We start from the raw sequence: 12916 nt of genomic DNA, 5'->3' as shown, positions 1-12916 counted from the left end.
CACCACATTAGTTTCTCAAAGGATTTCCCTGTTCTGGTCTTCTTTTCTTTCCCCTTCCCAAAAGAGGGAACATGCTTCTTTTCACATGTAAAGTGGCAAAAATTCAAAAGTTTAACATCCTTTGTAGGCAAGGCTATAGAAATTTGCACTCCTATGTATTGCTGCTTGTAATGGTCTCATTCCTATAAAGTGCAAGTTGGTAATATCTTTCAAGATTGTAAGTACAGCTAAGCTTTGACTCTCTTCTTGAATGTATTCTACCTGTACACATATAAAATGATGTACATACAAGGTTATTCATTGCAGCATTGGTTGATTGATTAAAAACAACTTAAGTGTCTAGCTATACGGATTAAATGAACCATGGCATCCCTTCATTATATGGAATACTCTCCAGCTCTAGAAAATGAGGAAGCTCTCTGGACTTACATGGTAAAATCTTCAAGAAGAGAAAAAAATCAAGAGCAGAATGTGCTATCTTTTGCAAAAGCTAGAAAGGACAAAAAAATTGCAGACAAATTCTACAAGGATACATAAGTAATGAATATAATTACATATCAAGGTAAGGTGATCATATAATTTGTCATCCAAATGGAACAGCTGGTAGAGTGAAAGGGCATGTTATTAATAATTACTCCAGAACAACAGATGGAAAATGGCACTGTCCTGGACAAACTGGGAGGTATGATCAACCTATATAAAGGGGGCAGAGTGGGAAGGGGAATGGGGACCTTTTTTATTGTACTTTACAAAAAGTACCGGCCTGTGGTGAATTGTAACCAAAAACAACTCGTTCTTTACCACGGGTAGTTAAGGGCTGCCTTAAAGAACAAGGAACGGTAAACCACAGACGTGAGACACGGAACTTGATGAAAATCCGGTAGTTTTGCGTATTGGGCATTTGTTGGGGTTGCACAAGCGACACAGCCTCTTGGAGTTCATCCGCCAATCCGAAGTGGGAGCGTGCGAGCCTGAGCCTGTGAGAGAAGCCCGGGCCGGCCTCGGACTTGAGGAGTGGAGCTTCGCGTCACTCAACCCTGGGGGCGGGCCTAACGCAGGCTCCCACTCTCGGCGGTCTGGCCGACACAGGCGCTACTCTGTGGCATCTCGGGTTCCCTCTAGCCGCACTCTGGAGGCCTACACTCGTTTTCTTTTGGCCGTGAGAGGCCTCGCAGCCTTCGCTGAGCTGGGAGAAAGATGGCGGCAGCCGTGCGACAGGATTTGGCCCAGCTCATGAATTCGAGCGGCTCTCATAAAGATCTGGCGGGCAAGTGAGTATTTCCCAGGGGCCTGGGAGGTGGAGAGTAAAGCCAGAGACTTGTTCTCCTTGGATTGACGGCGGCTTTCGGATGTGAGGCTAGGAGCGGGCCTGATGACCAAGGGGGCGGGCCTGAGGTCGGTTGTGTAGGCAAATGTTGGGAGCAGCAGAAAACTGGAAGGGACCTTGTGTAAGGAGCCCTCAGGACCGTAGATCTGGGGTGACTGTCAACGTTTGCAGTCCCTGATGGCATCCTTTCCAGTATCTTAAGATTCTAGAAGCGCGGTTTGTGGGAGGACTGCTTCCATGGCCTTCTAAGCCTTCCCTGGTGCCCCTTCCCATCGCCTGCCGGCCTCTCACACTGAATCCTGGCCTCTCTTTGCCCCTGCTCCCCCCTTTTTTCGTTTTGGTTGAAGGGAAATTTATATTCTGGGACCTTGGTGTAGAGTTTTCTGGGGAGATGGCTTCTTGAGGCTGAGGGGGCTGAGGAGGTATGGCCGCTATCATGTCGTTCAGAGCCACTTGAACCATCTTCTGTGGGTTGTGCTTTGGGTACTCTCTCCCCGCCACCAACTCTGAAGAAGGGCACGTAGGCGGCATGTCACCATAACATGGGTCGGGATGTCTAGCGTAGTGATGTTTGCAGGGATCTGGATTGTTTAGGAATTTGGTCGGAATTTATGTGGAAGGCTTAGGTGCACTCCAACTTAAAATTTGTGATATGTGCCTGCCCTGCAAGCAGTGTTAGTTACAGACAGACAGAAAGATGTCAGTTTTCTCTTTGTAGATTTCACAGCACTGTTTTTTGTTTTTTTGTTTTTTTTTGTAATGAACATGCATTCTGTTTAAAGTGTGCTTCTCAAGTTGATCCAATTTATATCCCGACGGCTGAGATCACTTTGATCCATTCAATAGGATACGACTGCTCTAACCTGGCCGCTGAAACCTTGACTTTGTTTTATGTTTTTGTCTGGTGGTAAATGTAATCTGCTTTATCAGTGGGAAATTTAGCTGTGTATCTTGGGCTTAACTACTTTGTGGGGCAATTTCCCTCTCAGGAAAATGGGATGATCATATATATCCTGTCTGAGGACAAAATGAGTATGTGTGTGTATATGCGCTTATATCACACTTACATCACTTAGAACAGTACCTGACACTTAGAAACAGCCATAGGATTGTCGTTGTTACTATTATTATTAAGCAGTTAGTAAATACGTATGGACGTAATAATCCCTGGGTTGGAAATAAGTTGAATATGTCTCATAGCTCAATCCGTTTTGCATGTAATTTTAATAGATTTGGATGAAAGTAAAACTAGCTTATATTTTTTTTCCATGCCTGCTCTCCTTTTTGTTTTGGTGAAAAAAATAAGTGCATTAGGGCTTCCCTAGTGGCGCAGTGGTTGAGAGTCCGCCTGCCGATGCAGGGGACACGGGTTCGTGCCCCGGTCCGGGAGGATCCCACATGCCGCGGAGCGGCTGGGCCCGTGAGCCATGGCCGCTGCGCCTGCGCGTCCGGAGCCTGTGCTCTGCAACGGGAGAGGCCACAACAGTGAGAGGCCCGCGTACAGAAAAAAAAAAAAAAGTTTATTAGTTATCAGAAGAGATAAAGTTTTCATGTATTTGCAGGATTCTGAAACTTAAGCTAAGCATTTACTTCCTCCGCTCTGAATTGCAGATAAACAATAGTATCCACCTTATTGGGTGCTTTAGTTATTTACTGCTCTGTAAACAAATCAGAAACTTAGTGGTGTAAAACAACTATAATTTCTCAATATGCTTTGGGTCTACTGAGCTATTTTGCTGGTCTTGTCCGGGCCCACTCATACAAGTGCAGTCAACTGGCAGCTCAGCTGGGGTTGGTGGGGCTAAAATGGACTCACATACACATCTAGCTGTTGGCTGGGTCTCTCTCCACACTGCCTCTCATTCAGTAGTTTAGCTGCGGATTCCTTACAGGGCCTTGGGAGTGTTCCAAGAGGGTGAGAGTGGAAGCTGCGAGGTCTCTTAAAGCTACCCTTGGAAGTCTCACAGCATCAGTTCTCAAATACTGGTCAAAGTAAGTCACATGACCAGGCCAGATTCAAGGGGAGGGGAAATGGAGTCTACCTCTTTATGGGAAGAGTGGCCAAGTTACACTAGATACCATTACTGTAACAATCTAGTACACAGGATTATTATGAAGATTAAATAAAATAATGTGCTTGATAACTGATAGCCAGTGCTTCCTGAGGAAAGTCTTGGCCTTGCCTGTGGGTACATATCTGGGCAAGAACGTGTCATATATTTATTTTCATAAGAAAACAGTTCTGCCAGCTACATGCTTTATGAGAGAAATACTCTTGGAATATATCAGTGGTTTTAGGCTTTATGTTAGGAGCTGAGTAACAAAGGATTCCATATTAAGAAGTAATGGAGTAAATTCCTTTTTAAAATACTGATACTGTGTGTTACCAGCAATTTGCAGAATATTTATAACAGTAGTTATTCAATAAATATTGTTTGACTCAATGAATAGCTGGAAAGGTGCAGAGCATATATTTGAAACCAGGTTTGTCTACTCTAAAAAGCTCATTTTTAACCCATCAGACTACACTGCTTTTCTTGTCAAAACTTCAATTAGAAATGCTTTCCCATAACTATGAAATAACACAACAGTCTGAAATTGATGTAAGAAATTATCACATGAGAAGCATTTTTGCAAATTATATAGACTGCTTTTGTACATATTATGCATTGTGTTCGTTATCTCATATAAAGTTTTAGAAGAAGCGAAAAGCCTTGAGAGAGGGAGCATTTGTTGTGATAGCTTATCTTATTCACTTGGCTAAAACCTGTGTGATTCTTCAAAATTCAGTTCAGATGTTATTTCTTCCAAAAAACCTTCTCTGAACAACCATCAACACATGGAGGACCTGGTTAGTTGCTCTTCCCATGCCCAGTGGCATCCTATGTTTACCTCTATGATAGCACTTACTTGTTCTGTCTTTTTACTTCTTGCTTTTCCAACTAGAATGTTATCTCTTTGAGGGCAGGTTTGAGGTCATGGATTATAGGTCTTTGTTGAGTCAATCCTATATAAATATGACCTTTTTTTTTTTTTTTCCTTCCCAGTTCTGTGGTATGGAGGGTATTCAGAGGAAAATATCAGGCCTTTGAAATCTAAATGCTTCATTTTACAAAAAGCTGTCAATCTGGAGAAAGGAGAGAAAGGGAGACCTTTTAGCTGCCCTTGACTATTAAAAAAGCTGTTTTGCAGAAAAGAAAATAGACTTTTCTACCTCACAGAGGTAGACTTTGGATCACAGCTTTCTAGTAATACAGTGGAATAGAATTGTCAAAAAATAGAGGATACACGCACACACACACACACACACACACACACACGAAGCAGAGGTCAGACCTCAAAGTCCCCTTCTAACGCAGATTCTCTGGTTTTCTGTTATTCCCACACACAAGTTTCAGCGGTTCCCATCTGAAGAGTGGAGTTCCCTAAAATCTAGTGTTTACCATATGCCAAGCACAACTTTACTTACATTTTTAAATCTTAAACAGTAGGTGATAGTATTTACATTACATGTGAGAAAACAGAGGTGAAACCCTTTGCTCTGGGGTCACATAGCTAGTGACAAAGCCAGAATACAGTCTGTCTGCTTGGCTCAGAGCCCTTAACTCGAAACACCTACCTACCTTTTGGTTTTATATTACTTTCAGCAAACTGGACTGCATTTCAGACAAATTTTTTTTGCCTAGAATTTCTGTCTTCTCCTACTCTTTCCCATTTAACACTAACTAAGTCCAAATATTTAGACTGCTTAAAGATCAACCTCGTTGGTGGATGAACGTGGAGTCTGTCATACAGAATGAAGCAAGTCAGAAAGAGAAAAACAAATACCATATGCTAACGCATATATATTGAATCTTAAAAAAAAAAATGGTTCTCATGAACCTAGTGGCAGGACAGAAATAAAGACACAGGCATAGAGAATGGACTTGAGGACAGGGGGAGGGGGAAGGGTAAGCTGGGATGAAGTGAGAGAGTAACATTGACATATATACTCTACCAAATGTAAAATAGATAGCTAGTGGGAAGCAGCTGCATAGCACAGGGAGATCAGCTCGGTGCTTTGTGACCACCTAGAGGGGTGGGATAGGGAGGGTGGAAGTGAGATGTAAGAGGGAGGGATATGGAGATATATGTATGCGTATAGCTGATTCACTTTGTTATACAGCAGAAACTAACACAACATTGTAAAGCAATTATACTCCAATAAAGATGTTAAAAAAAAAAGATCAACCTCATTAGGAAATTATTTCTGTCTTCTAAAAAATTATATTAGCACTTAGCTGTAAGATTTTGTCTTTAATATTCTGCAACTTCATTATGATGTGTCTGTGGATTTGATTTTACTTATGTCAATTAGCTTCTGCTGTGAAATAAACCACCCCAGAACTTCACGGCTTAAAACAACAATCATTTATTTAGCTCATAGTTCTGTTGTTTGGTACTTTGGGCTGGGCCCAGCTGGTTGATTCTTCCCTATTCCACGTGGTCTTGGTTCCACAGGGGCTCCAGGTGCACCTGTAGTCAGCTACATGTAGGCAGTCAGGTCAGGTAGGCAGCTCTGCTTCTCTGTTGGCTGGGGCGGTGGCAGGTGACTGGGCTACATACCTCATCATCCAATAGGTCGGCCTGGACCCATTCATGTGGCAAAGCCGCGTTCCAGCAGGTAAAGACAAATTCTCTCAAAGTCCAGGCTTGGAACGGGCACTTTACTTCTTTTTCTGTTGCCTTCTATTGGTCAAAACAAGCCCAGATGAAAGGGTAGGGAGATAAACTCTACCTCTTGATGTGAAGAGTTACGAAGTCACATTGCAAAGGGGCATAGATACAGAGAGTAAAAGAAATGTGGGCAATTTTTGTGAGTGCTTTACCGCATGGGTCCCCAGCTCCCCGGGCGTTGGACCGCTAATGGTCCGAGGCCTGTTAGGAACCGGACCGCAGAAGAGAGCAGGAGGTGAGCTGCGGGCGAAGCTTCATCTGCCGCCCCCCATCGCGCCCTGTTGCTCGTGTTACCGCCTAAACCACCGCCACACCCCAGCACACCCCTTCCATGGAAAAATTGTCTTCCACGAAACCCATCCCTGGTGCCAAAAAGGTTGGGAACCACTGCTCTACCGCATTATCCTGGTTAAGCTTCATTGTGTTTCTTGAATCAATGGATTGGATCATTCATTGTTCTGAGAGGTTTTTCAGCTCTCTGTCTCTTTATTTTATTTTATTATTATCATTATTTTTTGCGGTACGCGGGCCTCTCACTGTTGTGGCCTCTCCCGTTGCGGAGCACAGGTTCCGGACGCGCAGGCTCAGCGGCCATGGCTCACGGGCCCAGCCGCTCCGCGGCATGTGGGGTTTTCCCGGACCGGAGCACGAACCCGTGTCCCCTGCATTGGCAGGCGGACTCTCAACCACTGCGCCACCAGGGAAGCCCTCTCTCTCTTTAAATGTTGCCTCTGTCCCGTTCTATTTTCTCCTCTAGGCCCTGGGTGAACCCCTTGTTAGGCCTTGTTACTGTGACCTCTGTGCCCCTTACTCTGTCTTCTGTACTTTCCATTTCAAGGCTTTATTCTGGATAAGTTCTCCTACTTTCTAGTTTGTCAGTTCGTCAAATGTGTCTAGTCTGCTGTTAGGAACTACACCGAATTTCAAGTTTTGGTAATATTATTTTTTAGTTCTATAGCTTTTGGTGATTCTTTTTTCAAATGACACTATTTATGGTTCCTAGTTTCTTCTGAAACTTTTTAAAAGCCTGTCTTTGTCTCTATAAACTTGATAAACATAAGTGTATTTCAGTCTTTCTGGTAACTCCAGTATCTGGAGTCCCTGTTTGTTGCTATTGACTGTTGTTTTTGTTGATTCCAGCTAATATTGTCGTATGCATTGTAATGTTTGTTGTTGGGCAAATTATTTTTAAATGTATTTTTAGAAACAACTGGGGGTCTATGATGTTACCTTTCAGGGAGGATTTTCATTTCCTTCTGCTGGACACCTGACAGGGTTAGGAGTCTTGGACCAAGGCTTCCAAATTTATTGGTCTTCTTACTAGATGATCCTTGGAATAGAATTTGTAACCATACTTCCAAAGTGCTAGTGTTTCCTCCTTTGGCAGGTAAAACACCTTAGATTCCTGTTCTAGTTTTATCAGTCAGCCGGAAATTGCAACTCGCCTTTCAGCGTTTCCAGCAGATGGCAGAACACCCCAGAGCCAAGCCCACTTCTCCCCAGCAGAAGTGCCTCTCTGCCTCTCAGCTCTCTTTCCACAGTCAGCAAACGCTTTCAGGCAGAAGCTATGGTTCACGTCTTTGCACTCTTAGTCTCTTCTCTTTACTCTTTCTTGTTAGGATTTTATGCTATTAAAATTTTTTTTCATTTCTTTCAACTTTTTATGTTGTTTTGGAGGCAGGATTGGTCCAATATCTATTTCACCATTACTGTAAATGAAAGATCTGTGAATACATACCTGTTACACTCATTTTGAGCATGGATAGTGACTGTGGTACAGTTTCATGTGTATATGTTTTATTTACCTCCAGATTCCTTTCAAGTGCCAAGAAATCAGAAATTGACATACTGAACTTTAGTTCACATACATAATAGATGCTCGATAAACATTTGTTGATGTTGAATGGATAGGACAGATGCAAAGTGCCTTAATTAATTTTCTTTTCCTCCATAATATTTTTTAATGAAAAAATATTTGGTATTTGTCATGTTCTCCACATCAGTCACTTTTCCATCTTTTCCATTGATTTAGATTGGTTTTTTTTTGGTGTTCTCAATACAGATTAGTTGATTGATAAGTTATGAAACTATATATTAAAACTTACATTATTAGCAAATTTTTATGAGTGAGACATTGTCATCTTTGAATACAATATTGTTAGTATAAAATAACTGGGATTTAAGAGTAAGAGGGTTTAGCCATAGTCTTCATTTAATTGATTATGAAAAACAAGCCAATCTAAAAAAGAAATAATAAACCATTGAATGCATTAACTAGAACCATGCCCAGGGCAATAAAGTAAATGTATAAATATAGATATGGAAAATACATGTGTATATGTGTGTGTATATATGTATATATGTAGAGAGAGAGAATGAGTTTTGTTTGTTTGTTTGTTTTTTGGCTGTGCTGCACAGTTTGTGGGATCTCAGTTTCCTAACCAGGGATTGAACCCAGGCCACGGCAGCGAAAGCGCCGAATCCTAACCACTAGGCCACTGGGAAACTCCCGAGAATGAGATATTCAATGTAAATAAATTTTTAGATAACTGTATTTCATCCCTCAAATGTAGCAATTTTTAAAATGACAATTTTTTATTTTAAAGCTTGATAATATTTCCTTGCTTTCTTGGAATTGTTTGTCTCTTCTTTTGGAGTTAGCTATCTTTTCTGTCAGTATACCTGCTTTCTTACAAAGCCAGTTTGATTCACTGCTGTTTTGAGAAATCGTATCACCAAGGCTGTGAGAATATTGTATGAGCTGAGAATCAGTAAGTGCTGAATTGTAGCTTGAGGGTGTGCCCTACAAATACAAGTCATAAATTTGAATGAGTTTGGGCCTTATTTGTATATTTTTATTTCTTGACTATATTCTGGATAATGCTCTGAATAATTGCAGCTGGGTTTGTAAAATGCATTAACTAATACTTTTAATAAATATGATTGAGACAAACAAAAGGGATAAAGAATAGTATAATACCAATGTACCAACCTCTCAATTTAAGAAATAAAATGTTACTAATACTGCTGTATCTTTGAGTCCTTATGATGTGCCAAGTACCCTTCTAGGCATTGTATATATAGCAGTAAACAAAACAAAAATCCCTGTCCTCATGGAGTTTACAGTTTAGGAAGGAACTTACCATTGCCTAATAATTGTTAGTGTTCTTGTTTTCAACATTTACCCATCATTTGTAGAATGCTGATTTGAATTTTGTGTGATCATGAATACTAGGCAGAATAGTTATTGGAACTGAATGCAAATAAAGAACTAATAGGCACTGAAGGATGTTCTGTCAGGACATTTGGCTTGGTGGAATGTATTTTGTACACACTAAGACATTTAATCTCTAATATTTGGCTTCATTGCATAGTCAACATTATCCTATTGTTGGTAACCCTAGATTCATTAGGTCCATAAGGAAAAGGTTCTGGGCCACCTCAAGTAATGTTCTTGTGTGTACTTTAGTGAAGGAAATATAGCTTATCTTTTGAGGCACTTGAAAGAAAATTGACGTTTCAAATTCAAAACTAAAACTTGAAAGAAAAAGTAGCACCTTAGATCCATTAACTTAGACTTACTCTTTTTGTGATAGACATGAAAACTTAAAAAATGGTGATATACTGTAAAGAAAACTAGAAGAAGTAGCACTTTGAATTACAGATTTAGTGTTTCTTGTGATGAACTAGAAACTTAAAAAAAAAAATCTGTAGTGTACTATGAAGAAAACCACAAACTAGAGCACTATGAAAGAAACCAGGGTAAATAGAAATGAACAAACATCAAAGTTAGCATTAGACTATACAATGCCTTCTAAACACTTTTTCTTTTTGGTATTGTTTTAGGTATCGTCAGATACTGGAAAAAGCCATTCAGTTATCTGGGGCAGAACAGCTAGAAGCTTTGAAAGCTTTTGTGGAAGCAAGTAAGTGGAATGAAAATTCTGTGTTTGCCTTGTATTACTGAGTTAGGACTTAAAAGCTTGCTCAAGCCTTGTTTTATATCAGATTGTCAGTATAATTTACATTGAGATTAAATTAAATATGCATTGAGCTTGATTGATTTTAGAATTTAAACTACTTACAACTTGATATTTGATTGTTTTTCCATTGTTTTTCAATGTGAAGCCATTGTTACATTTACAATTAAGGTTTTATATAGTTATTGATAAAGCAACTGATGGAGAGACAATATAGCAAATGATAAAAAAGAATAGTCTGGATTCAAATCCTGGTCTGCTATTTTATTAGCTATGTGATCTTGGGTAGGTTATATAACCTCTTTGTGCCTCCTTTTCCTTGTCTATAAAATGGGGATATGATACCTACCCTGTAGAATTGTTGGGAGATTAAATGAGTTAATATCCATAATGGAGTGCTTAGAATAGTACCTGGCACATGATAAGTACTAGATAAGTGTTAGCTGTTGTTAATGTTAAGAACATTTCTTTTGAATGGGAACTAGAAATTTCCATTCTTTAAGACACTCTTCCCCATTCCCTGACTTCTAACATATCCAGTTATCTGGAAAATTACTCAAAATTCAGGCTGGAATTTATCCTGAGTTCACAATATTAATGATACTTGATAGTGCTTTACAGTTTACAGTGTGCTTTCATACACATTATCCATCACACAGGTTCCTTTTCATAACCTTGTGACTAACAATGCAGGTATAGATAGCCCTATATAATATATTATAAAATGAGTCTCAGGATTAAGTGACTTTTTCCCCCAAGGACATTCAGTTAGTCAGTGACAGAGCCCAGACTAGAAACTAAGTTTTCTTACTTATAGTTCTTATTTACTTATATTTCCCTGAGAAGTCCTAGTTTGTATAGTAATTTCTAACAGTTATAGGTTCCTAATGGCACTTGTAATGAAACTGTTCTCAGTCACATCCAGTATCATCCAATTCCAATTAATATACTATAAACTGATTAGTTACAAGGCCTGTCAGTTACTGCCTCAAAAAATTGGGGCCTGCAATGTGAGACAAACTGGCAATGGTTTCAGAAAAACTCTTTTAGTGGCTTTTTTTTAAGACCGTTGCAGTTAGTAGCAAAAGAGTAGTGCTTTTTATAAATTTTGATCTTTATATAAACTTTGAATCCAATGAACCACCAAAAAAAAAAAGCAGTCGGGCTTCCCTGGTGGCGCAGTGGTTGAGAGTCCGCCTGCCAATGCAGGGGACACAGGTTCGTGCCCTGGTCTGGGAAGATCCCACATGCCACAGAGCAGCTGGGCCCGTGAGCCATGGCCGCTGAGCCTGTGCGTCCGGAGCCTGGGCTCCGCAACGGGAGAGGCCACAACAGTGAGAGGCCCGCGTACCGCATAAAAAAAAAAAAAAAAAAAAAGCAGTCTACTGTTAAAATCATTTGCATCAACTGAATAGCTTTGAACTGTCATTTATTTCCCCAGTAACTACTGATTTAAACTTAATTTATCTAAGGAGTGGTTCACAAGCATGATGCATCTTTTTAAAATGTAATAATAGTTATAATAATAACTAACATTTGCTGAGTGCTATGTGCCAGGTATTGTTTAAAGCACTTTATGTATATTGCATTTAAGCTTCACAGCAACCTTATCCACATTTTACAGAAGAGGAAAGAGAAGCACAGAGAAGTTAAGTCTCTTGCCTGAGGGCATGTAATCAGGAGGATTTGGAAGCAGTGTGGCTCCAGAGTTTTCATCCTTAATCATATATAATAATACCTCATAAATGTTTATAAACAGTGTCATAAAATATGTCTATGCATCTAGTGCTGACCTAAGTTCTTATTTGTTGTTTTTATCAGGAAAGTACAAGTGGCAGTAACTGTCACTACTCGCTTTATTTAAACTTCATGAAAATTATTTCACTGTTTCTTCTTTAACTTTTTTTGTAGCTAGGTAGAATATAAGAACATAAATAAAAGTATTAAGTGTTTCTGTGCCTTCACTTTGTAGAAAAATAAAGAAGAGAAAAGAATGACTTAAAATTCTCAACTTTTTCCCAGCCATTTCTGTTTCTTAGAAAAGTTGTGGTATTTTTACTGTTTTGTTGTAGTTGTTATGTGATCAGATAATTCAGCATAAGGAAAACTGGTTCTAAGGTCACAGGGGTGTGGAGATCCCTAAATAATGCTTTGAAGAGTACACTGGTATATATTATTTTTAGTATTAATTTTAGGTGAAAATTGATTGCTTAATGAAAACATAAATTACTCATGTTTTCTTATCCCTTACTTTTTTTATCAAGTGGTAAATGAGAATGTCAGCCTCGTGATCTCTCGCCAGTTGCTGACCGATTTCTGCACACATCTCCCTAACCTACCTGATAGCACAGCCAAAGAAATCTATCATTTCACCTTGGAAAAGATCCAGCCTAGAGTCATTTCATTTGAGGAGCAGGTAAAAACCTAGAGCAGTGGTTTTTGTTTTGTTTTTAGGTCTCTGTTTATTATGTGTTTCTTTTTTTTTTAAATTGAGATATAATTGATGTACAATATTATTATAAGTTGCAAGTGTACAACATAGTGATTCACGATTTTTAAAGGTTATATTCCATTTATAGTTATTATAAAATATTGGCTATTAGAGTGGCAATTTTTAAACTTGAGATAGCAGCAATTATTTTGAGAGATACTATTAAATTTTTAAAGGAGGTAATCATTCAACTTCATTTTTACAAAACAGTGTGCCAAACAGCGTGCCAAACAGCATTTTACAATGTAAGATCAAATAAATACCATGATGTTTTAAGTCCAGCTGACATTTGCTCATATACTATAATTTGGTTTTATGAACCAAATATTACTCTTTAGATAATTTTTTAAAAAATTTTATGTATTTATTTATTTATTTTATTTTTGGCTGCGTTGGGTCTTC

General features: G+C 39.3%; 1 protein-coding gene across 2 annotated transcripts in view; it reads left to right on the top strand.

Moving 5' to 3' along the window:
• Positions 1-610: 610 nt before the first annotated feature.
• Positions 611-12916, top strand: part of COPS4 (COP9 signalosome subunit 4) — a 37258-nt gene continuing 24952 nt past the window's right edge. The window contains exons 1-3 of one of the 2 annotated variants that reach the window (XM_029235630.1): positions 611-1271; positions 9890-9969; positions 12288-12439. In XM_029235630.1, the coding sequence (XP_029091463.1) occupies positions 1198-1271; positions 9890-9969; positions 12288-12439 (306 nt within the window). In that variant the 5' untranslated portion in view covers positions 611-1197. The remainder of the gene's footprint in view (positions 1272-9889; positions 9970-12287; positions 12440-12916) is intronic. The other variant, XM_029235629.1, reaches the window with a different exon arrangement.

The sequence above is a fragment of the Monodon monoceros genome, unplaced genomic scaffold, assembly GCF_005190385.1.
Source record: "Monodon monoceros isolate NGI ecotype Baffin Bay Population unplaced genomic scaffold, NGI_Narwhal_1 Super_Scaffold_20, whole genome shotgun sequence".
Lineage (NCBI taxonomy): Eukaryota > Metazoa > Chordata > Mammalia > Artiodactyla > Monodontidae > Monodon > Monodon monoceros.
The sequence above is the reverse complement of the archived record's forward strand: the minus strand, read 5'-3'. Positions and strand labels throughout refer to the sequence as shown.